At 42.3% G+C, this 25,087-nt stretch overlaps 2 protein-coding genes across 5 annotated transcripts in view; one reads left to right on the top strand and one right to left on the bottom strand.

The window, feature by feature from the left end:
- Nucleotide 1: 1 nt before the first annotated feature.
- MRPL37 (mitochondrial ribosomal protein L37) lies at nucleotides 2-24,809 on the top strand. Of its 3 annotated transcripts, XR_007244532.1 has the most exons (8): nucleotides 2-416; nucleotides 1,426-1,609; nucleotides 3,661-3,776; nucleotides 9,557-9,742; nucleotides 9,882-10,033; nucleotides 11,283-11,486; nucleotides 12,080-12,232; nucleotides 24,793-24,809. XR_007244532.1 is itself a non-coding variant. In XM_048496555.1 (7 exons), exons 1-7 carry the CDS (start codon nucleotides 2-4, stop codon nucleotides 12,155-12,157), a joined length of 1,302 nt encoding a protein of 433 aa, XP_048352512.1. In that variant the 3' UTR covers nucleotides 12,158-12,263. The 3 variants fall into 3 exon arrangements, 2 of the variants coding, with proteins under 2 accessions (XP_048352512.1, XP_048352511.1); XM_048496555.1 differs by lacking the exon at nucleotides 24,793-24,809 and having other exon boundaries at nucleotides 2-383; nucleotides 12,080-12,263; XM_048496554.1 differs by lacking the exon at nucleotides 24,793-24,809 and having other exon boundaries at nucleotides 12,080-12,263.
- The window catches only part of SSBP3 (single stranded DNA binding protein 3), a 226,274-nt gene continuing 220,937 nt past the window's right edge, over nucleotides 19,751-25,087 (bottom strand). For both annotated transcript variants that reach the window (XM_048496556.1, XM_048496557.1), the window contains exons 16-18: nucleotides 23,880-23,908; nucleotides 23,386-23,487; nucleotides 19,751-21,728 (exon numbers count right to left, since the gene is read on the bottom strand). In XM_048496556.1, the coding sequence (XP_048352513.1) occupies nucleotides 21,699-21,728; nucleotides 23,386-23,487; nucleotides 23,880-23,908 (161 nt within the window). In that variant the 3' untranslated portion in view covers nucleotides 19,751-21,698. The remainder of the gene's footprint in view (nucleotides 21,729-23,385; nucleotides 23,488-23,879; nucleotides 23,909-25,087) is intronic.

Raw genomic sequence — 25,087 nt, 5'->3', positions numbered from 1 at the left:
GATGCTGTTTTCCCGTTGGACTGGCAGGCGGGCGGCGTGTGGGGCACTCTGTGGGCAACGCCGCACCAAGATGGTCTACGGGCCCAGACGCCCCAAGGGCCCGCTGCCCAGCACCCCCTGGACGGTTCGGGGGCCGCCGCCTGGCGCCACGTTGCCCTGGTATTTGCAGAAGGTGCCGCCGGTGCGGGAGCAAGTGCGCGATCTCGACGTGGTGACGTACGAGGGGAAGCTGCACCGCGTGCCCTGGCTGGCCAAGCCTCAGCATGAGAAGTGGGAGCGCGGGTGGCGAGACCCCTGGCGCGACGGGCCCTGCCTGGACGTGCAGTCCAGCTACCACGAGCGGCCTTGTTATATCTGCCAGCAACTGACGCGCCTTTTGGAAGGTACCGGCGCCCATGGGGGAGCGAGCGGCTCAGGTGCGCCGGTGGGCGGGGCTGGACCTGACCTGCATGGCCAGCTCTCAGCCCAAACTCGTCAAAGCTCCCAACAGTTTTTTTAAAGGGTCTGGTAGTTCTCTGTCCATTGCATTTAAATCCTGCCGTTCCTTCACGAAGCCCAAGGTGGTGTACGTGATTCTGCCCTTTTCAGTGTGATCCTTACAACAACTCTGTGAGTTCGACCATGTTGAATGAACACGTCGGGATTTGCTTCCTAGTCTTCTTACCTTTACAGTTCAGTCCCATGTAAAACTGGAATCAGGGAAGCTAGGCAAGATGCAAATAAGGCAAGATTGGGCTGTGAGTCCAACACACTTAACCAGCATACAACACTGGCCCATTGTAGTGATAGCACCGAAAAGATACTTGTTGGGGTTAAATTGACCCCTGTGAAATGATGTTAAGTTAATCCAGAAAGACGAATTTGTCACCAGTGGAAGTGCCCTCCCTGGGACATCTATCCTGACAGGGGCAAATCTGCCAGTGGGCGGTTCCTGTGGCCTCCCAGGACGCCTGAATGCAGTGCATGGCACCTCCTCAGACCCTCTGCACCCCTGCTGGCTCTGTATGTGTAGTATGGGAATCCCATTAATTGACTTTCACCCCAGCATTATATCCCAAGATACCAGCATCTTTTGGATGAGGTAAGCCCATTGATCCCAGTGGAGGCTTTTTTTTTTGTCTCTCATGCTTCTGAAAAGCCCCCTGGAAGTGGCAGGGGGGTATCACAGTGGTGCCATTCCTGGCCATCTCAGGGCTCTGGATGTGGCTTCTCAATAGAAATGCCAATTATTCCATGAACAGACAGGCAGTCCTGTTTTGATGTAGCTCCTATGGCTCTTAAGAGGGTTTACCTTTCTAACACTTCTTTCTCTCTTCTTTAAAAATAGAGTATAAATGATTACTTAAAAAGCAATGCTGTATAGCAAATGATAGTATAAAATGCAATATAAAATATTTAGCTGTGCAATATTTCTTTGATTCCAAGGAGTAAAGCAAGCATCATGGCTAACAAAGACAAAGGTAATAGATGGTTTGCCTCTGCAAATACACAGCATAATGACCAACGTGGCTAATGAACTGGAGAATCAAGATGAGAGAGTTCTAAATGCAATCTTTCATGCACGCTTCTGGGTTAGCAGCGAGGAGGAGATAATGGAAGAAACTTATTGGTAAGTTTCTGATTTGTGTCCTTTTTTGTTGTTTTGGAATTGCTGTTGGGACAGACTTCAGCTCCTCTCAAATGAAGTTGTGTTTTACAACAGCTAAGTAGGGAATTTTTCTGGACTCAGTGCTGAGATACTTAAGTATACGCCAAGAAATGATGCCAGTTTGACATCTGTTTGACATCTGTTCCTGGTAAATTAGTCGAATCTATCATTAAAGATAAAATTATTAAACCTGTAGAAAAGCAAGACCTGCTGAGGAAGAGTCAGCATGGCTTTTGCAGAGGCAAGTCCTGTCTTACAAACTTAGTAGAGTTCTTTGAGGGTGTGTAAACAGGCATGTGGATAAGGGGGAACCAGTGGACATTGTCTACTTGGATTTCCAAAAGGCTTTTGACAAAGTTCCTCACCAGAGACTGTTGAGAAAACTCAGCAATGAAAGGGAAGTCCTCCTATGGATTAAAAACTGGTTGAGGAACAGGAAACAAAGGGTGGGTATAAATGGGAAGTTCTCACAATGGAGAGATGTAGGGAGTGGTGTCCCCCAAGGATCCGTTTTGGGACCAGTGCTCTTTAACTTATTCATAAATGACGTGGAAGTAGGAGTGGGTAGCGTGGTGGCCAAGTTTGCAGATGATACCAAATTATGTAGAGCTCCAAGCAGACCTTGATAAATTAGGTGATTGGGCTAAGAAATGGCAAATGCAGTTCAATGTAGCAACATGCAAAGTGATGCACATAGGGGCAAATAATCCAAACTTCACATACACGCTACAAGGGTCAGTGCTATCAGTCACAGACCAGGAAAGGGATTTGGGCGTCTTAGTTGATAGTTCCATGGGAATGTCAACTCAATGCATGGCAGCTGTGAAAAAGGCAAACTCTATGCTGGGGATAATTAGGAAAGGAGTTGATAATAAAACTGCAAGGATTGTCATGCCCTTATATAAAGTCGTGGTGCGACCGCACTTGGAGTACTGTATCCAGTTCTGGTCGCCACATCTCAAAAAGGATATTGAGGAGATAGAAAAAGTGCAGAGAAGGGCAACAAGGATGATTGAAGGATTGGAGCACCTTCCTTATGGCTGCAGCGTTTAGGACTCTTCAGTTTGGAGAGGAGATGTCTGAGGGGGGATACGACTGAAGTCTATAAAATTATGCATGGGGTAGAAAATGTTGACAGAGAGAAATTTTTCTCTTCTTTCTCACAATACTAGAACCAGGGGGCATTCATTGAAAATGCTGGGGGGAAGAATTAGGACTAATAAAAGGAAACACTTCTTCACACAATGTGTGATTGGTGTTTGGAATATGCTGCCACAGGAGGTGGTGATGGCCACTAACCTGGATAGCTTTAAAAGGGGCTTGGACAGATTTATGGAGGAGAAGTCGATCTATGGCTATCAATCTTGATCCTCCTTGATCTCAGATTGCAAATCCCTTAGCAGACCAGGTGCTCAGGAGCAGCAGCAGCAGCAGGCCATTGCTTTCACATCCTGCACGTGAGCTCCCAAAGGCACCTGGTGGGCCACTGCGAGTAGCAGAGTGCTGGACTAGATGGACTCTGGTCTGATCCAGCAGGCTAGTTCTTATGTTCGTATGCCTCCTTTGAGTCCAAGGCGGCTGCCTGCTGTAGTCTGCTTACCTTCTGGTCAACATGCAGTTCTGCTTTGCTGTTAGATATTGCCTGGGGTCTCAGCTGCTGTGCTATCTAAACTTTGCAGCATTTTCTTAGCATTATCCTTTTTGCATCCTACAGCTGACACAAGGATTGGCTTAATAATAGTGTTTTCTGAAGTTGAAAGTAAGCTCAAATAATAGGCCCATTATATAGTATATTACAGTTTCATTATAGTACTCTCTTTATATATGTGTGTGTGTGTATGTGTGTGTACACTCTAATTTGAATGTAAACTCAAATTACAGTAATTTGCATGAGCCACTTACAAACGTTGTAGTTGATACAAATTGTCTCAAAAGTCCTAGTGTGCTGCAAATTCTGATTTGGACCTACAGATTTGGACATAACTAACTTCTGTTTTTATCTGTTTTTAAAGCCCCACACTTCTGGAAGACTTGCTTCACTTGTGCAGGGCTATGGCTACCAAACATCCCTTGCTGGCCAAACGAATGCTGGCTCGAGACTATAGAGTGGCAGCAACATGGGAAAGAGGTGAGTTGAAGTTACTAGATGCTAATGGGCCACACTCATTTGGTCTGAGTATGAGAGCTAGCTGCTCAGATAGCCCTGGAAAAAAATGAGGTGAAAGTCAGCTGCTAAATTCCCCGGATTAGATGGGAAATCCTCATCTTTCTTTCCTACTCCACTCTTGGTCCAATTTTTCATAGTCAAAATGCCCTGTGGTCGATCTGGGGAGCGTGCCTGCTGCGGCGCTTTTTGCCCCGCGGTTGACTCTTCACTGCTCCCCGGTTCTTCGTGGGATTAGAGGCAGTGCTAGCACGTTGTGCCCCAAATGTTTCTTCACAAGCCTGGTGCTTCTCCATTTGCACTGTGAGCTCTTCTGCAACGTTTTCCACGCATGCGTGGACAACCTCTGTTTCCCGCATTCTGATTGGCTGAATCTCCCCCGTCCTCCCCACTCACTTTCACTATTTTTGTTTTAAATGACTCTGAACACAAAACAGGCGCTGAGAATCGGTGCCCTCGCCCCACCCCATCTAAAATCCTTGTGTGTGCGATGGAATCGCTGTCCCCCATCCCCCCTGTCTAAAATCTAGATATAAAATCCTTGTGTGTGCGAGAGAATCACCACCCTCCCATTCATGGCGCCTGCACAAGCCGTTTTTCTGCCCAAGGTTTCTCCCTCCTTTCTAAAAACCAAGGTTTCTCCCTCTGTTTTTTTTCACTGCAGTGGGTGGGAGGGTGCCAATTCTCAGCGCCTGTCCATTGGGGCGAGTCAGAGGAGCGAGGCGGGAAAAATTGCCCCGGTTCTGCTGCCAAGGAGTTTTGCACAGTGGCGGAAGCCTCCAGAACAACAAAGGGGCATTTCAAAAGAACCTCAACCTTTGTGGTTCAGGAAATTTGCAGAGCAAAGCCAGTGCTGCAGGTTGGCTCTGGGTTAAAAATGTGGCAGTTACCCAGCAGTAGCACCGAGCACTGTGAAGAACTCCCAATTGCACCGGGCATTCCCCGTGGCAACAGAAGAGCAATTTCGCCGTGAAAAATCGGCCTTGGTTTATCTTCCCTGTCAGTGCATCAGTTCGGTTGTGGCATGAGGCAGCTGAGAAAAGGGAAAATGTCTTGCAGCCACTTGTTCTGTTTCTCCCCTCTTTTCTGCTTTCCCTCCTTTGTGATTTCTAAAAGGTGCAGTTCCCAGGTCGCTTGACATTACATTACAATTCCCAGAAAATAGTATTTTCTCTTTCAGGTGTGTCATCTTACAGCCCCATTATTCCTCTCCAACAAGCAGATACTTTGGGCTAGAAGAAAGGAGGGGTAGTTGTTTTTGGAGGCGATTTCGAAGTCCTTCTGAATACTGATTTCACCTATAATAAAATTAGCATTTTTGGTTTAATCTTAAAAAGCTCTGGGTGGAAATGTGAAGTGAGTTGTGGGTCTAGGACAGGGGTAGGGAACCTGCGGCTCTCCAGATGTTCAGGAACTACAATTCCCATCAACCTCTGTCAGCATGGCCAATTGGCCATGCTGGTAGGGGCTGATGGGAATTGTAGTTCCTGAACATCTGGAGAGCCGCAGGTTCCCTACCCCTGGTCTAGGATGTTAGTCTTCCAAATTGTGTAGATCTCTTGACCCCGGAAGAATTGCCGTAGTGGAATTGTTTCCTTGAATAGACACTTGACAGCAAAGTCTCAGTCTGTGGCATAAAATCACAAGGTCCTTTATACCCCAAGACCTCTGTTCTCTGGAGGGTCCAGAAAATTGGTAGACAAAAAGGTAAAAGAAATCCCATTGACTTGAATGGGGTAAAGTTCACTTTTTTCCTGTAGTGTAACTTGGGTAGAACAGTTCTTTACTGGCATGAATTAAGCAAAAACTTGCATGCTTAATCTATTCATGTATTTAGCAAACTGTTAATATATGCATCAATAGTTTACTTTATTGAAAGGTTTTGGATATCTATATATATTGAAACTGACCTGGACTGGCCAGGCCAACCCAGTCTCATCAAATCTTGGAAGCTAAGCACGGTCAGCCTTGGTTAGTATTTAAATGTGAGACCACCACAAAGGAAATCCAGCACTGCAAAAGAGGCAGGAAATGGCAAACCACCCCTGAATGTCTTTTGACTTGCAAACCCTACAGGGTCACCATAAGTGAGTTGTGACTTGACAGTAAATATATAAGAACACATTATTAAATCTTACTAAAAATAGAAGGTTTAGATGCTTCTCAATTTTCATAATGTTTCTTTGGGTAAGACGTAAGGTACCCAGTGCAGTTTAAATCTTGAGCGGTGCAGTTGTTCTTTTTTGGTTTGTCCTGGGAAAAAAACAGCGGAAAACCTTACCAAGACTTCCCTGTAGGTATTTTGTTCCCATTATCTGTGTTCCTGGAGGGATCTCAGTGGAATGGTTTCCTATGTATTCCCAAAAGAAAACGTGAAACATTTGAAAGTACACATTTGTATCACAATCCTGGAATTTAATTTGACTATGCAGTATAGTTTGAGGGCATGTGATCCAGTATTCTTGTTGAAACTAAGCTGATCAATGACTGAATGGGAGATCTCTTGGGATCTCTGCATATCCTTCCTTGTGATACACTCTCTGGCTGGAAATATGTATGTCTCTGGATATATGTTTTATGGACAGATTGGGTTAATGGATGCTATGCATCATTTTATTGTATTTGTCCTTTGTTGGAAGCTGCCCTGAGCCCACAAGGAGAAGGACAGCCCTCAATTTTTTTTTAAAAAAGAGACTGTGGTGATGATGGCCTGTTGCTTATCTGGATGTATCTTCACTTTGGGGAATCAAAGCATAAGAGGACTGCCTTCCACCACCCTTCACGTTTCTTTATTAAGCCATATAAGTAGCACTGAATACTGGGATGCCTATAATAAAGCAACAATTTAAAGTGACCACACAGCCACTATGTAATATGTAAGCATGTGAGAGAAAGGAAGTAGCATGGGAAATGGAGGGTTAGGTTACCGATCCCGAATGGAGAAATTTGTCTGGCAAGAAGGCAAAGCAATCGAGCCCTTCGGGGATGAGGCGGCCTACAAATTTAATAAACAAACAAACAAATAAATATAGTTGGTTGTGGTGGGTTTTCCGGGCTGTGTGGCCGTGGTCTGGTAGATCTTGTTCCTAACGTTTCGTCTGCATCTGTGGCTGGCATCTTCAGAGGTATATTACACAGAGAGAAGTCTGTTTCTCACTGTGTCTAGTGAGAAGGGAAAGTTTAGTAGGGTATATTGTCCATATCCCAGGGTGGGGAACCAATCAGTAAGTGTTTGGGTGGACTCTTCTATTCAAAGGTGTGGTTGAGTTCATTGTATTGCGGGTGGGGTTATCAGTCCATTTATAAAGTACTGACAGCCAAGATTTGTTTTCAGAGTCTTTTCTTTTTTGTTGAAGTTGTCTTGGTGTTTGTGAATTTCAGCGGCCTCCCTGTGCAGTCTGACATAGAGAGTTGGAATTCTGTGATATGAGCTTGTCAGGGACATGAGCAAGAATTTCAGTAAGATCCAAATGGAAGAGAGCTAGACAAAATTCCATGAAAAAGCATGTGGAAGTGGGCACATGCAGAGAAATGAGTGCAGTACAAGAGCTTAAGGCTTGGAATGCACAGTAGAGGAGGAGTATCTCAAGAGCTGATAACTGAGCAAATTTTGGAGGAGGCAGGGCTTCTTTGGTACAGGAGCAGAGAGATGGGAGCAAAGCATTTTGATTTTCCTGGGCTTAGAGAGGCAATTCACATGAAGCGAGTGGATAGCCCTCTGATTAGCTGGTGGTATGATGGAGGTGTTCCTGGCGGGAAATAATCAAGAGGGGTCAAAAGACTGAGAAAGGAGATGTGTTGGATGCATATTTCGTTATTGAGCTGTGGGGTATCATAGAATCATAGAGTTGGAAGAGACCACAAGGGCCATCCAGTCCAACCCCCTGCCATTAAGGAACACACAATCAAAGCACTCCCGACAGATGGCCATCCAGCCCAGGGGTCTGCAACCTGCGGCTCTCCAGATGTTCATGGACCAAATCCCATCAGCCCCTGGCAAGGGCTGATGGGATTTGTAGTCCATGAACATCTGGAGAGCTGCAGGTTGCAGACCCCTGATCTAGCCTGTTTAAAAACCTTCAAAAGGAAGAGACTCCACTACTGTCTCAGGTAGTGTATTCCACTGTCGAACAGCTCTTACCATCAGGAAGTTCTTTTTAATGCTTAGGTGGAATCTCTTTTCTCATAGTTTGAATCCATTACTCTGTGCAGTAAAAAACAAACTTGCTCCATCTTCAGCATGACATCTCTTCAGATGTATAAACGTGGCTATCATGTCACCCCTTAACCTTTTCTTCTCCAGACGGAACATACACAGCTCCCTCAATCTCTCCTCATAGGGCATGGATTCCAGACTTTTTATCATTTTGATCACCCTTCTCTGGACACATTCCAGCTTCTCAATATCCTTTTTGAATTGTGGTGTCCAGAACTGAATGCAGTATTCCAGCTGAGGTCTGACCAATGCAAAATAGAGTGGTACTATTACTTCCTTTGATCTAGACACTATACTTCTGTTGATGCAGCCCAGAATCGATTGCATTGGCTTTCTTATCTGCCACATCACTCATGTTCAGCTTGTGGTCTACTAAGACTCCCTGATCTCTTTCACATCTACTGTTGTCAAGCCAGATGTCTGTGCATTTCAATTTTTCTGCCTAAGTGTAGTACCTTACACTTCTCCAGCTTGGTGTAGTGGTTAAGATCAGGTGGATTCTAATCTGGAGAACCTGGTTTGATCCAACTGAGTGGCAGAGGCTTATCTGGTGAACCAGATGTGTTTCTGCACCCCTACATTCCTGCTGGGTGATTCTGGGCTAGTCACAGTTCTTTGGAACTCTCTCAGCCTCACCTACCTCACAAGGTGTCTGTTGTGGAGAGAGGAAAGGAAAGGAACTTGTAAGCCCCCTTGAGCCTCCTTACAGGAGAGAAAGGTGGGGTATAAATCCAAACTCCTCCTCTTCCTCTTCTTCCTTATTAGTGTTAATACTAACTGGGTTAGTGTCAAGTGACAAAACCTCACTAAAGACTGGTGTTACTGGACTTTCTTTTGTTGAAAAGGAATGGGGGGAAAAAAAGAGATAATTTTCCCTAAGAGCAAATTGATTGTATGGAAATCATTTGTATTGCAGTCTAAGAGCCTGAGTCAGTTCAGTCTTCACTCTAGATTTCTATTGCACAAATAGCCTTAAGTCTAAGCATGCTTTTCAAGCCAACCATTATGCTGCCATGGCAATAATTTGATTACACCGGACAGAATATAAAGGAAAAACTAATATTGCCGATGATTTCACCTATAATTAGTTCTGAAGCTGGGTTCTCAGAGACTTGTTGGAACACAGATAAACCTGCAATAATTTGCCCTTGGCTAAATCCCTCCCTCCCTGCCCCCAGTTTAAATCCAAGGAAATACTTGTGGGTTTTCTAGAAATTTGTGCTGATGCTTCAAACCTGCTGTTATAATTTTGGAACCAAGAGTACAGGGGTGACCTGATCAACACTGTAATCTGGGGTTCTTTAATACATTCTGCCAAGTGATATGTGTGGAAAATGGGGATCCCTTCTTTCAGCATGAAAGCTGCTTAGAAGAATGCCAGCAGCTGATCTCCTGCCATTGCCCCAGTATTATATCCAACAGCAGCCTCTTAAAATGGTGTTTCATTGATCCACTAATAGCTAGATATGGTTTTAACTAAAATTGTGCCTCCTTTATTTATATGTGGCCCAATATTCTCTTTTTTCAGAAAGTGTCCTTCTTCAGGTCCGCGGTGTCAACGGGAGACTTTTGAACGCTGTGAGTCCTTTGGAACCTGTAGCATCCGAGGATGAAATATTAGCCTCTGAAAATGATGTTTTAGAAAGCTTATATCCTATTGCACCCACAGTAGACCTTCATGAAGTAAATACATATGAAACAAAGAATGATACAGGTAAATTTTGGCCTTGATAAATTTTATTTTATGTGCACAACCTTAAACATTGACCTTCTTAAATGTAGTTCAGAAAAACCCTGGTTATCTTCAGGGGTGTCCTATGAAACAGCACTAAACCTGATCATTTGTACCATAGGTTTCCAAGCAGGCTACCCATATCCTCATCCTCATACTATATATTTTGCTCATGGTGACAGATATCATAGAATGCGACCAGAACAGCTTCGGGCTAAAATGTTGATGTTTGCTTTTGGGAATGCTCTGGCTAAGGCCAGGTCACAGTATGGGGTAAGTAGCAATAAGATAATTAAGTGCTTTTGAGATAATTAATTTCTTATACTTGGCTTTTTGTTGCTTTTCCCTCAAAATCTCTGCCGTTTGTTGGCTGATTTTCTGCTGTCCATTTCTCTGTACTTTCTATGGGCCTGTCCATAGAAACTGCTTCTGGATTTAGCACAAAATGAAAGAGAAGGAAGAAAAACAAGACTTGGAAAAAGGTGCTGTCATGGTGCATGAGTTATCCTTACTCTGCTGAACCTGCACTGTGTGTTTGGTAAATGTTTTCTGCTGACTTGGAAGGTCATCACTCAGGCACTTGTACATACTTCTAGAGTAGGCATGTCCTGAAAATCTCTTTCAGGTCAGCTGGAAGATGTTAACATAAGCTTTTAACCTGATTCACTTGTTTAAGAGAGGGGGTAAAATTATTATATCTAACCTCTTGGTATTTCAGGAGGTTTTTTTTTTTTGCAATTTAGAATTACATGGTAAAAATGTCAGAAAGCAAATTCATGCAGAAGGAGTGATTATTATGATCTTGGCTTGAAGTGCAGGGTTGTTATGTTAGATCTGGGTTGAATCCCATCTTATCACATGGACAAATGATTCCTTTCAACATCTTTCCCAGGAAAGTAATTCTCTTTGCAGTTGATTCAAATGGAATTTGAACTCAAGATTTAAGAGGTCTGAGCCCCTGAATTCTACCGGTACATGCATATTGTCTACCTTCCCTAAACCTCTCTTGGAGGGTGCCAACTTCTGGCAAAGCTCCTCATTGGTTGTGCTTCCATTGAGGTTAAATCAGAGTTGCACTGTCAAAGCAATAATCAGCACCTTATCTTGGGCTGAATGCAGGCAAGTGGCAGGGCCCCTAACTGGCCATACTTCTGTTCTGCCTTGCCTATGAAGTTTTCCAGCTTGGTTATATACTCGAGCTAATGTTGGACCACTCCTGTTCTATTTTTAAAAATATGGTGATTTTTTTTCATCTTGACGATTTATATACATGCTGAGAAGTGAAAAAATGCTCGAAGTATGACAAAGCTCATCTGGGGCAACTATATAATTGAGCTACAGGGATATGAAGGCAATTGTCTTTCATCTGTATTCTAGCCTCCAAATGGGGAAAAAACCCTAATCTAGTTGATCTCATTCACTGCTTTATCATTTTTAAAATATAATGTTCTGCCCCAGGGGAAGTAACTGTGAATTAACCTTTCCTCCTATTTTTATGCTTCCTTCCCTTGCCTGCTATAAGGATGAACCCAGGGTGTTGGAGAAACCCATTGTTGTCCAAAGTGTTGGCACAGATGGCCAACGATTCCAGTTCTTAGTGTTCCAGTTAAACACAACTGATTTAGATCCAAGCCATGGTGTTAAAAACTTGGCCTGGATTGATGCAGACCAACTTCTGTATGAAGATGCCAGGCATCGCCCAGAAATCAGGAAGAAAGTGGTCACGGTATGTTGATTAACATAAAATGATTTCTAGCTCAAGTTACTGCAAGCAGAACTGAAGCAATGGCATTATTGTTAAGTCAAAACTGTTACCTTTGGGACCCTTAAGGGCAAGCCTCTGTTTTTAGAGAGTAGCTTCATTTTATTCATTTACGTAGAACAGAGGATCCTTTGAAGTCACTGAGTGAGATTCCAGCACTTCATAATTGGAGCAAATGTCAGGATTCAGAAATTTGCTCCCATAACTTTGACTATAGTACAGAAGAGAACAAGATACTTCACCAGAGTGCTTGTAACACATACACATATTCCTTAATGAAGGACACCAGGCTCTGCAATGCAGATGTGGTGCAAGAACCTCCGGTTATATAATTCTTGAAAGTAATCTTGTTCTGCAACTAGGTATGAGACAAATGTGGTTATAGTGTACCAAACTTCTATGAAAATAGAGCACCTATTACTTTCACAAGCCCCCTTAACGTTGTCTGTGGGACAATGGAGTGTGTTAAAATCCACTGTTATTATCATATTTGTGCACATGTTGCTCTGTGTTAAACTCTGTGCCAGACTTTGAAGACCCAGATCTTCTCTCCACAGATTCCTGCTGGAATACATGGCTATCAGCCAGCTACATTCAAGAAGTTCCTGGCATTCTACTTGCATGGTGTCGTGTGAAGCTTCTCAAGTCTTTAAATTAACCTGCTTCCATCACATTTCCTTTGATGTTGGGCATATATTATATCAATAACTACTTTCGCAAATAAAGTTTTTTTAAAAGAAATTAGTGTGTCAATGATACTTCATCCTTCTACCTCAAATGTGCATGTGTTACATGAGCTATTTTTGATGATGAGAGGGACTTGTGTTTTGCTTTCGTTATGAAAAAAGCACAGCTAACTGAACTGGAGCTGGTCCTCTATTTCAGCCATACAGCACTCAGTCGAATTAAGTTCTGTGTTCGTTGGGACTTACTCCAATGGTGGGTATGATAGGATTACAGGTGTAAGTTGGTAAACTCTTCCTTTTCTTACCACACCATCTGAAGTACAAAGTCTAACTGAAGAGTGGATAGTGATCAAGGGATATTATTTATAAATGCTCTTCAGTTGCATTTGGCCAACCTCTTACTCCTGGAATTTCAGATAATGTTAAGTCTTCTTGGCCTCAGGGCTACTTTGTTTGGCAGTGGGATACCAAACATCTCAAAACAGAAACTTGGTGTCCCACTGCCAAATAAAATGCTGCCTCTTCTGGAAGCATACTAGCATTGGTCAAGGAAGAGGAAAAACCAGCTACCAAATCAGTTCTCATAAAACGCTAAGGGACAAATTTTCCATTTGAAATACAAGGTGGACATCATAATGATTGCTCAGGGGGTTTGGTGAATTCTGTACAAAATGCACACTCTCATCTTTAGGTTCCTCCTTCCATTAGCCCCTGTGCACCAACTATGGTGATTGGAATAAGAGTTTAGATTCCCCCCCCCCCCTCCTGTAAAGAGTCTCAAAGTGGCTTACAAACTCCTTTCCCTTCCTTTCCCCACAACAGACACCTGAAGTAGGTAGGCTGAGAGAGTTCTAAAGAACTGTAATTAGCCCAAGGTCACTCAGCAGGCTGTGTGTAGGAGTGAGGAAACAAATCCAGTTCACCAGATAAGAGTCTCGCTCATGTGGAAGAGCAGGGAATCAAACCCGGTTCTCCAGATTAAGAGTTTACCTGTTCTTAACCACTACACCACACTGACTCACCCATATGGCATTGACCAGAGCTTGGGCCTTTTCCATCATGGCCCTGGCTCTGTGGAATGGGCTTCCTGAAGAGCTGAGGAGAGCCATATCATTGGAGATCTTCAGGAGGCACTGCAAGGTCTGCCTGTTGGCACTTGAGGGGTTTAGGACAGTAGGCATCTTTTACAGGTGAGAATTTGGGGGTAATTTTTGCTTTTAAACTGAAAATGTTTTTAATTGAATTCTTAAACCCTAAGGAAACATGGGATATAAATGTTTTAATAAGTAATGAATATTAGTTCTAACTAGGGGTACTAGTCTGACAAGGAGGGAATATGTAAGGTCACTTTAGTGTACCACAGAAAGAAGCAGGTCCAAGCAGCTGGGTGGATTCTGACATACAGAAAAATGGCTTGATAAATTGAGTTTGCGTACTGATAGCACTTGCCATCTCAACAGCCACAGCCAGAAAGCCAACAGACAATAGCGACACAAGTCCTGTTGCTATACAGGGAGACCTGGCTGAGTTGTTTGTATCTTCCAGGAATGAAAAGAGAATGCATCAACAAAACCACCAGGAACAATCTGTATTCTCAACATGCCTTTCCAGCCTCTTGTTTCCCTCTGTTTGGAGCACAGACAAATACTCTCTCCTCCTACAGTTTCTATACTATGGTGAGAATTCTAAGGCTAGGCCCCAGGGACCTGCCACAGTGTTTGTGATAGGCTTTTGAAGCTGCTCCCACTCATTGATCTCTTTGTCTGAACTGTTTCAACAGGTATGCATGGCTCAGATAAAAACACATGGCATGATGAAGGCTGTATGCTGTTCAAGGGGGAAGTTGTTTTTTTGAGCAGCATGCTCCCTTGATGTGAGCCTAGTAGGAAATCAAACTCTACAGGCTGTGCTAATCGCGCTGCCAGGGGTTCGCGTGTGCCCACAGACAACTCAATCTTAGTCTCCAGTTGCACACATTTTGCATTCAGCCTGACATAAAGGAAAATGAAAAATAATTACTCTAGATATTTACACATTATAAAATTGAGGGTGTGTGTGTTGCCATTTGATGCAAGACCGGCTTAGATCATGTAATTTAACACCTAGCATTTTTGTGCAGCTTGGGGCCAAAATAGATAAAAGGATACAAATTTCTATATACCCACAGACCTCTATGAAAGGTAAATAAAACATGTGGATTGATCAAATTTGCTATTCAGGGCTCAGTTTCTCGCTGATCTTGCACAGCATTCAAACATTGTCCATATCTGAAATAGCAGTACAGGCAGCTAGCGCCACTATTGCGAGATAGCTGAGACAAAACATTTGGTTCTCTTTTGTATTCTAAAATGAACACAAGAGCATAGCTTTTTAAAACAATGTTTCATAATTAAGTATTAACATCTTCAAGCTAAAATGCCAGGCCAAGATGACAGCAGCCTGCAATCTAAATTGTATGATACAAGATATGGACTGCTGATTTCTTCTTATGCTTTTAAGAAATTCACAAAATTTCATTCATATCAGTTCTAGTAAAAGTGGAACAAGAGGAATGCCATTTCCTCTTTGCTTGTTAATATTCAGTACTGGTAAAACAACTTTGCTCTAAAATGATACAAAAGCTGGGAGTGAAGGATGTGTATGAACAGGGCTTTGCTGAAATGCTGGTCAGGGGAATTTCAACAGTTGTATGCTTGCTGGTGTACAGGAAAAGTGTGCTGGTTTGTTAGTTCTGTGTTTGTGTGTGAGAGAACATAAGAACAAGCCAGCTGGATCAGACCAGAGTCCATCTAGTCCAGCTCTCTGCTACTCGCAGTGGCCCACCAGGTGCCTTTGGGAGCTCACATGTAGGATGTGAAAGCAATGGCCTTCTGCGGCTGTTGCTCCCGAGCACCTGGACTGTTAAGGCATTTGCAATCTCAGATCAAAGAGGATCAAGATTGGTAGCCATAAATTGACTTCTCCTCCATAAATCTGTCCAAGCCCCTTTTAAAGCTATCCAGGTTAGTGGCCATCACCACCTCCTGTGGCAGCATATTCCAAACACCAATCACACGTTGCGTGAAGAAGTGTTTCCTTTTATTAGTTCTAATTCTTCCCCCCAGCATTTTCAATGAATGCCCCCTGGTTCTAGTATTGTGAGAAAGAGAGAAAAATGTCTCTCTGTCAACATTTTCTACCCCATGCATAATTTTATAGACTTCAATCATATCCCCCCTCAGACGTCTCCTCTCCAAACTAAAGAGTCCCAAACGCTGCAGCCTTTCCTCATAAGGAAGGTGCTCCAGTCCCTCAATCATCCTCGTTGCCCTTCTCTGCACTTTTCTATCTCCTCAATATCCTTTTTGAGATGCGGCGACCAGAACTGGACACAGTACTCCAAGTGCGGTCGCACCACTGCTTTATATAAGGGCATGACAATCTTTTCAGTTTTATTATCAATTCCTTTCCTGATTATCCCCAGCATAGAGTTTGCCTTTTTCACAGCTGCCATACATTGAGTTGACATTCCCATGGAACTATCAATTAAGACGCCCAAATCCCTTTCCTGGTCTGTGACTGATAGCACTGACCCCTGTAGCGTGTATGTGAAGTTTGGATTTTTTGCCCCTATGTGCATCACTTTGCATTTTGCTACATTGAACTGCATTTGCCATTTCTTAGCCCACTCACCTAATTTATCAAGGTCCGCTTGGAGCGCCTCGCAATCCTTTGTGGTTCTCACCACCCTACATAATTTGGTATCATCTGCAAACTTGGCCACCACGCTACCCACCCCTACTTCCAGGTCATTTATGAATAGGTTAAAGCGCACTGGTCCCAATACGGATCCTTGGGGGACACCACTCCCCACATCTCTCCATTGTGAGAATTTCCCATTTACACCCCCTCTTTGCTTCCTGTTTCTCAACCAGTTTTTAATCCATAGGAGGACTTCCCCTCTTATTCCTTCATTGCTGAGTTTTCTCAATAGTCTCTGGTGAGGAACTTTGTCAAAAGCCTTTTGGAAATCTAAGTAGACAATGTCCACTGGTTCCCCCTTATCCACATGCCTATTTACATCCTCAAAGAACTCTAGTAAGTTTGTAAGACAGGATTTGCCTCTGCAAAAGCCATGCTGACTCTTTCTCAGCAGGTTTTGCTTTTGTACATGTTTTATAATTTTATCTTTAATGACAGATTCTACTAATTTACCAGGAACAGATGTCAAACTGACTGGCCTGTAATTTCCCGGGTCCCCCCTAGATCCTTTCTTAAAGATTGGTGTGACATTGGCCATCTTCCAGTCTTCAGGGATGGAGCCTGATTTCAAGGATAAGTTGCATATTAAAGTGAGAACATCAGCAATTTCATGCTTGAGCTCTTTAAGAACTCTTGGGTGAATGCAATCTGGGCCAGGGGATTTGGTAGCATTTAGTTTATCAATGGCTGCCAGAGAGAGAAGGGAAGAGAGTTAACTGCAGAACCAGTGAGTTCAATGAGTGGCTCCCAACTGCTAAACTGGTGGTTGTCTAAGATTAAAAAGTTATGGGAAAGGCATCTGGGAACTTCCTTGGGGGTTCAGTGAAAACACCTGTGACTGCACACAGCCTTCATATGTAGATCAAGAACTGAGGTAATGTTTCGGGCTTGTCAACAGTTTTCATGTTATTCCTGCTGCTGCTAATTATTGTTGTATTTGACAGATGCCAAAATGAACCACTGTTGGAAATATGTGGCACTTCAGAGCATAGGATAAGAAGACTGGCTATTGTAGCCAATACTAACTGTAGAATATTGAAATACTACTGGTGGACTATTGTGGGTCAGTTGGAGAGAGAGGGAAATTAATAAATAATTGGAGCCCTTTACAGCAGATCAAGAAATATCTGGTGCATAGCCTGTTATGGATCAACCCCCCACCCCCCTCCTCTCCATTACAAGCCCAACATACACACATTATTTCAACTCTCAGATACTGGAATAGGAAGCATCATCCTACAGAAGATACATCTTGGTTGTACTGTCACAAAGACCAGAGTAACTCTCACCTGGTAAATTTGATAATCCTGTCCCTTATTCAAAGAAAACATACAGTGTACATGTGTCTTTTAAAATACAAAAAAATGGCTTGCCCACCTCAAGCAAAGCTGAGCACACAAAGTACTGGAATGTGCATCTAGTTATGCAAATTCTACAGTAATAGTCAGGTTGGTCTGTTGCAGTGACATGAAAAGACAAGGAAATACATGAAATAAAATGTTGTAAAGCTGGTTTGAATAGAAACACCATGGACAGTCTCTCTTGCATTTCATTGTCTTCCAACCCATTTACTATGTTTTTCTCTATGCAGTTAGGTACCTCTGTACTTCCATGTATCCAATGAAATGGCCTCTACGAAATCATCTCCCATAATCAATCCATTAAGGCTTTAATGCACCACAAGGCTTTTTTGACATGCAAATTGGGAAGAGGGAGCATGCTGGACTCAAACAGCTAAAGAAGAGTCCAAAGAAGAGTCCACGGTGCCTTCTCTTTTTCATTCCCTGGGATGGCCAATTTTGCGTCACTTTCACTGGCTTGCTAGCATCTCCATAGCTAGCCTAGAAACCCAATTTGGAAACAAAGCCCTTTTTATCTCTCCCCATCCCAACTGCTGGTGGTATGCATGTATTTTCTCAAGTTAAAGAATCAGGTTTTTCAGTCTGTCGATGGGTATGTGGGGAAGGTGGGTTTACAATCTTGTTTTAACTTGTGTCACTTATGAACAGATGTGTTCAGTGAAGCATGCTTTTAGCTCCATATTCATTCCATACCCCAATTTTTTTTTCAAATTGTTGCCTCTCCATTTCACATGTGTTTCTTATTTAGATATATTTCTACCTTTTGTCCCAACTAGGATCCAAAGCAGCTTACAGCATTGATTTTCCCATTGCCATTTTATCATTAAAACTACCACCCTGTTCCTAACCCGCCTCGCCCCATGAAAGTGACGTGGTTAAGAAACCCGACCCTTTTTCACTCACGCCTAGAAAGATTCATCCACCCATCCTTTTTTCTTGCAGCCAATCTGGTGCTATTGCCACTACTGTAAGAAACAGTCCTTCAAAAAGGCACACCAAGGCAATGAATAAACCAGACAAAATGTCACTAAAATTCCTTATCCTGGGAATCCTTATACTGGAGAATCAAGGCGCACATACCCCAATGAGTATACCAGTTTGCCTAGAAGAAGTAGTATGGCTACGCTTTGAGCATTAACCAGTATTGGCAACTTCAAACATGTACTTAGGAAAATGGACTGGTTTTCTACTATAAGCACTTGGCAGCTTTCCATATGGACTCAGGTCTATATTGGAAATGAAGCCCTTCAACACTGGATTAGCTGGATAATGTCACTGAGAAGAAGTCAGCAGTGGATGACTCCAGCCGATAGGAAAGGGCTGGAAAGGTTCTTCTCAAATATCAAGAATGCCATTCACAGATGGTCATCTATACCTGTGGTTCCCAGCTTTATTGGTACGGTAACTGAGGAGTCTCATTTGCTTTATATGGTGCCTTAGGCAAACTTTGACTTTTGACTCTATTCCAGCATTTCATTTCCTATAGTGCCCAATCAGACATTTTAAAGAAACCAACAAACATCACACAAAGGGTCTTGCTGCCTCCAGGTTGGTATGGGTCAGGTTCCAGGAAGCTACTCTAGGTAAATCAAAAGAAAATTTAACTTCTCTCCTTAAAAAACCAAGCAAAACTGGACACCATTCCAAGCTATCTCACAAGCTACTTTTGAAATTTCAAGAGTGGGTTACCTTATGGGAAGGGGGAGCTGAAATTTCAAAGTATCCTTATGGTTGCCGAATTAGTTGTGTGGTTCTTTGGACCTTGGATCCCAGTTGACATAATTTGAAATACTGGAGATCAGGAGGTTACGGCACCATGACAGGAGCTTCTTTCACAAGTGTTAAGATGCCACCTTAATAAATCACATTAGGGCAATGATGCTATTAAAACAGGTGAAGTGCATATCCTTCTCAGGCAAGTTGTGTTAAACTTTACAGCACCAAGAGATCAATTTCTACTTCTTTCAGCTTTGGAAAACGGAAAGCTAAAAGGAATTGCACTGATCATTTTATGGCTTTTTTTGACTAAAGATGCATGATGTAGTAATGTAAGAGTTATAATGTAAGAGTAATGTAAGTCACTTTGAGAGACAAATCGAGATCTTAGGGATGCTGTGGCAATCTTTCCTTACATAGACCCCCCTCCCTCTTGTTAAACACTGCATAATTGTCAAGTTTTTTTTTAACACATCACCAGACTTGATAGGGATAAGCTGCCTCAGCATTAACTGGTGTCTTTTAAAAAAAGAATATGGAACCTGGCCCCAAAATCCAGCACACCTACAGCAGGGGGATTTTTGCAATAGGCAGTTCCTGAACTTTCGAAGGGGAAATGCTGCCACTGATCAGAAGCTACCCACACCAATGTTTCTGGAATCACCACATGGAAAGACAGAAAACAGCTGTTACGGCAAATCACCAGTAACAAACAGCAAGGGACTGAAATCAAATGCTTATATTTATTACAGTATGGGGAGAGAAGGGGAGGGGTCTTGCTTCATCTTTTAAAAACCACCTTGAACCAGTGAAGACAATAATTTAGCTATCACTTTAATACAATGAAACCCATCAGTTTTCAATTTAAAAAAATTAGAAAGGGTACATTTAGCAATGTGACAAATCTTGATTTGATGGTTTAATTTTTTAAAATATTATCCTGACTGTGAGACAGACCATTTACCCACCCCTATCATCTTTCTACAAAGAAAACACAATTAAGATGCCTAAGAAAAAGGCAAACGTTTAAAAAAATTCATATTGTAGTACTAAAAAAGTTTTTATCAATCACATGGTTTGTGAGGTTTCGTTTTTTTCTTTTACTGTTTGCAGTCAGAATAATAAAAAGAAGCCAATGGTTCCCCCCCAAAAATCATTTCATTAAGGGGTGCGGAAAAGACATCCCTTTAATAAAACATTATCAACAAATATCGTACACAAACTACAATGTATAATAATTACTTTTCCTTTCCCCTCGCTTAATTTTAGAACCAGACTACAAGGTAAGAAAAAACACTGAAACAAGATACAATGTTCTCAAGAATCCGCACAAAGGTAGGTAAATCCAGGGGAAGATAATATTTTACATAATATGAAATACATAGATCAGAAGTGAAGGGTTTTTTTTCCATTTTATATAAAACAAAGACCAGCTACAAGGAAGTGTAATGTACAGAGATCCCAAGACTTGCGAGTTTCACTATACATGGTATGCTTTTCTGTAGTCACCTCTACCTTGAGAAGGTAAGGGTTCTTTCTTTTGTTTGTTTTTAATTACAGAGAAAAAGGGAGAGGGGGAGAGAGTAAGAGAGAGCCTACAGAATAGCAAGTATACATTTTAACAACAATAATTACTTTAAAATATCTCCATCCAGTTCCAGAGCATATACAGTGAAACCCTAATAAGATCACATCATTTCATTAAAAAAAATCAAAAACAAAGAAAACAAAACATGTTAAGAAGGTTGCGCTCACAGTTTTCGAGTCCCAGGTCAAGTTTTAAACCCCATTTCCGTTTATTTCTGGCAGACCAACCCCTCCCCAATATAACATTTCAGAAAATTCCCAGTACCCTAACCCTCCACACCCCATCCCCAGGAATTTTGACACTTTTAAAGTTTCTCAGAGGGGCAATTAATAACATTTTGTGTAACTTGGGGCGGGGAGGAGGGGGGCTAATACAGTGCATGCCACAGTCACAGATATCAAGATCACAACTAAATTTTTGGAGGATGTGATCCTACGAGGGGATCAGCTGCATTAGAATGAGGCAGAGGAAATCTTTCCCATACAGATCTCTTCTTGCTGGAGAAGGTGTTGTGCTGCAAAACACCAAACAGAAAAACCAAACAAAAAAGAAGGGCGGAAGGGGGGCGGAAGAGGGAAGGTGGTGGGGAAAGGCCCTCTGAACAAAACCCACCAATTTATTAAAAAATCCTGTCCAGTTTTATTTTTTTCCCAATGGCTACAGAGACAACATGAGATTTCATATCTAGACTAGCTTCCTTGTGTAGCACAGCACAAACATACAACAGATTTAAAAGAATAATCAAGCAAAGGGGGTTGAATTGGGTGTTAGAGGGTTTTCGTTTGTTTAAAAAAAATCAACAACGAAAAAAGTGTCATGTACATAGAATAAATCCTTCTGCAGAAGAAGGATCTTGTCATGTCTTGAAATATTTTAAGATTTGTCCTTCATTGTTTTATGGAATAAAAAGTTCAGCCTTTTTATTGCATGAAACTAAAAATCAGGGGTGGATCCCCAGCTCTGCATGTCTCCCTGCCAAACACACCTAGCTTCTCTTCTTGCATAATTTCTTGAGAATCCTCCAAATGGCAGCTGACTTTTCTTTATCTTGGAGAAGAGGATGTGGGGTAAGGGAGGAGGAAAATCACACACTCATCGTCATGCTGGGAGAATACTGGGGAGGGGGAGACAAAGAGAGACAGAGAGAATGAATATCTCACAACTAGGCAAAAACAAGAGCCAAATGTTAAATGCTGCAGAAGCTACAGACATGGCATATGAAAAATATGTGGGCTTACGAAAACTATAAAGCAACATAATTGGCTCCAATTAATCAAACAGGTAGAGAATATGTTCACTAATTTACAGATACAGAATCCAGTCTATTCCATAACCAAAGTTGGGGGGCACCCAACCAGTACGTGGTAGAATGAATGTTTAAAAATGTAAACTACACACACATAAATAAAGAGTAATAACAGTGGTGTGTGGAATCCACTAGCCTCATATATATAAACACAGGGCTTTGTTAAGAAACACACACCTGCTGATCTTCAAGCAGAGATATGTATAACCAAGTATCATTTGAACATGCACATTCGCACTGGAAAAGCTTCCAAGTTAAGACTCTCCATAAAATCTCAGGAAATAAGGTATTCTGATGTAGCTGTTTTTGAACAAAGTTGAGATGTTGTCTTCCTTCCTACCCTGCCCTGCCTACATCTAAAATTAGATTATAGATTCCATAGGGGACAGACCCATCTTCTGCTCTGGGGCATACCATTTACACCAATGGTGCAATAGTTTATGTTTTTTTCTATTAGGGATACACTTGTCTGGGAAACAGCATGAAAACAACAAATCATATGAAAATTGCCAGGCACAACAATATTATCTACATTCTTGCCCCTTAGTTCGCTGTGTTTGCTTTGAAGTCAAACATGATGCTTTGCTTCTGGTACAGTTCAACATAGTGCCTTCTGGTACAGTGCTTCAACATAGTGCCTTCTGGTACAGTTCAACATAGACCATAGTTCATGGTTTTTTTTCTCTATTTCCATCATGTGGAAACCTTGCCACCATCTTATCTTATCTTTCTTTTGAAAAACACGAGAAACGACAAATATTTACTTTCTCCATGTCTTTCCAGTTGTAGTGACTCCCTGTAATCACATCCTAGTTAGAGCATAGAACAGCCATTTTTACACATTCATGGGTTCTTAGGCACAGCCATTTACAGTGCAGGGTTTATTCTTGAAGCTCCAAATGGTTTGAGCCAGGCGTTATCTAAAGGACCACCTAATTCCAATATGAGTTTTACTGCACCTTAAGATTCTCCTTGGAGGCCCTGTTCAGAGTGTTCTGTTATACAGTGGGGTGGCTAAAAAATTGGACGTGACCTTCTTTGTGATGGTGCCAAAAAAATGTAGAACTTGCCCATAGGCAGGTAAACTTTGCTTCTATTCTGGTTTTTAGGTGGTGGGCCAAAGAAATTATCTATTGAAGCACCATCAGCAAACTCTGTACTTGGACACTGCGACTCTGAGTTATGTTTATTACTGATTGGCCTTTACTGTTTTATTAACTTCGTAGCTTTATTTTGAAGTGGTTTTAATTCGTATTTTGCTTTGCAACTGTCTTTTTTATTACCTGTCCTGAATAGGAGTTATTAAAAGGCAGGATGCAGATATTTTGATAAATGAATAAACAAACACCCCACCTCTCTTCCACGTTACCAACTTCCCCACAACAATGCTTTGCCAGGAATAGATTACACATGGCCTCTATCATTAAACCCTTTAACATGAAGAGGTGACATAAGAGTGACTCACGTTGTCATTTTGGAAGGAATGGAGGAAGTTGCCTCCTAGTTCACCATCATCTCGTGGAGTGCCTGGAGGATTGCTAATGCCACTTATGTTGTTTGGAGAATTCTATGGTGGGGAAAAAAACCACACACACACACGCACATAATCACACAGATGATGTGAGAAGGGATCTTTCTAACTTGCTACATGATGCACCTGCAACAAAAAACTATCATTCTGCAAAAAAAAAGGAACAGCTGAATGTGAGACTTCAGAGCAGAAGAAAAAGTCTGCACTATGATATGTCTCACAAGGTTGAGGGCAGTAGCTTCCTGGCTCTCATGAGCCAGAAGGCAGAAGGATGTACAAGGTTCCCAGAAAAAATCCTGACACCAGTAGTCTGCGTGATACTCCATGTGCCTGCCCAGTCTCAGATTATCACTGATATTTTGCCCATCAAAGCAAGAACTCAAACAAATCCAGGGATGTTTTCTTTGGCTGGCAAAATGCACACTTACTTTTGGAAGTCCATCTATGTCTCCCGACCCTTGGGAAGAAAGAGAAAGAAAGAAATCAGCTGTGAGTTGGAAGAGCTGAACATCCATGCACTGAACTGGTGCCTCTCAAGTAGCCACTCCATTCTGTACAGAAATGGTTATCCCTGAAGAGTTATCCCGAAAGAAGCCGCTGCCGCAAGAAGCGATGCCTGGCCCTTCCAGGAAGCAGCTGGCAGTACATTAGTGAGCTGCAGGTCACAGCTGGGCTAATGCAAACCTCTTAACATTTGCCTCCAGAAAGGGACATGCTGGGGAAGCCTCAGCTGCCATTCCTTTGCACGCAGAACTCCCAGGAGCAGAGCCTGGCTCACCTTCCTGCATGGCACGAGAGTAATAACCTAATCGAGTTGCTACGGCTTCAGCTCCCTCCCGTGTGCTTTGTGACACTGATCAAGATGGAGTACAGCACTGCTACTTCAGCAAGATGTATATGGCAAGCATAGGAGGTTAATGGGTCTTTCTGCTGCTTTAATTAAAACATACATACCACAGTTAAGTCCATGCTGCTTCCCCCCCCCCCTTTTTTTTAATCCATCAACAGGAGTCTGGCAAGCCTGAGACTAGCAGCCCCTGCTCCCTGGTTACTCTTCTGTGCTCTGATGTCTGGGACTATGCAGATTATGGACCCAGAACAAGTTTTTGACCTCTGGAGGCAAACAGGATCCACATCACAAAAGCAAAACTACATGCTGACTAACAGGCAAGAACCTGCAGCTACTGAGATCTGAGAGCATCTCTTCCAAAAATGTGAAACACTTCTGGACATAGGAGCTCCCATTAGTGTAAATGCCCAATAATAATCTTTGACCTCTGAAAATGTAAATATAAGATTAGCTATTACATTACATCATCAACTTGGCAGGTCTTTTTTACAAGAGGCTATTAATTTTTCACCCAAAGTAACTAACTTATTTTTAACCACCCGAAACTGAACTGACTGTATGGATGGTTTCTCCAGTCAAAAATTCTGCATTCTTCATTAAAGCAATGGCTTCTGCAGAATCTGGCATTTAAAAAAAATAACTTCCAGCATCTACGTTACTGTACATAATATGCAGCAAAATCAGATACTGCACAACTAGAATTTTTTTTAATGTTCTGAAGAATGTGGGATGTCACTGGTATAGAAGACCTGGAAGCAGAAAGTTCTATTACATATTATCGTCTTC

The sequence above is a fragment of the Sphaerodactylus townsendi genome, linkage group LG05 (assembly GCF_021028975.2).
Source record: "Sphaerodactylus townsendi isolate TG3544 linkage group LG05, MPM_Stown_v2.3, whole genome shotgun sequence".
In the NCBI taxonomy this organism is placed as follows: Eukaryota; Metazoa; Chordata; class Lepidosauria; order Squamata; family Sphaerodactylidae; genus Sphaerodactylus; species Sphaerodactylus townsendi.
Note: the sequence above shows the minus strand (reverse complement) of the source record. Positions and strands in the feature narration are given on the sequence as shown.

Excerpts from the sequence above, each read along its gene's own strand:
- MRPL37 (XM_048496554.1), top strand. The coding sequence starts at position 2 with ATGCTGTTTTCCCGTTGGACTGGCAGGCGGGCGGCGTGTGGGGCACTC. Across the intron at positions 3,777-9,556 it reads GGCAGCAACATGGGAAAGAG|AAAGTGTCCTTCTTCAGGTC; the intron begins GTGAGTTGAAGT and ends CTCTTTTTTCAG. Across the intron at positions 11,487-12,079 it reads TCAGGAAGAAAGTGGTCACG|ATTCCTGCTGGAATACATGG; the intron begins GTATGTTGATTA and ends TTCTCTCCACAG.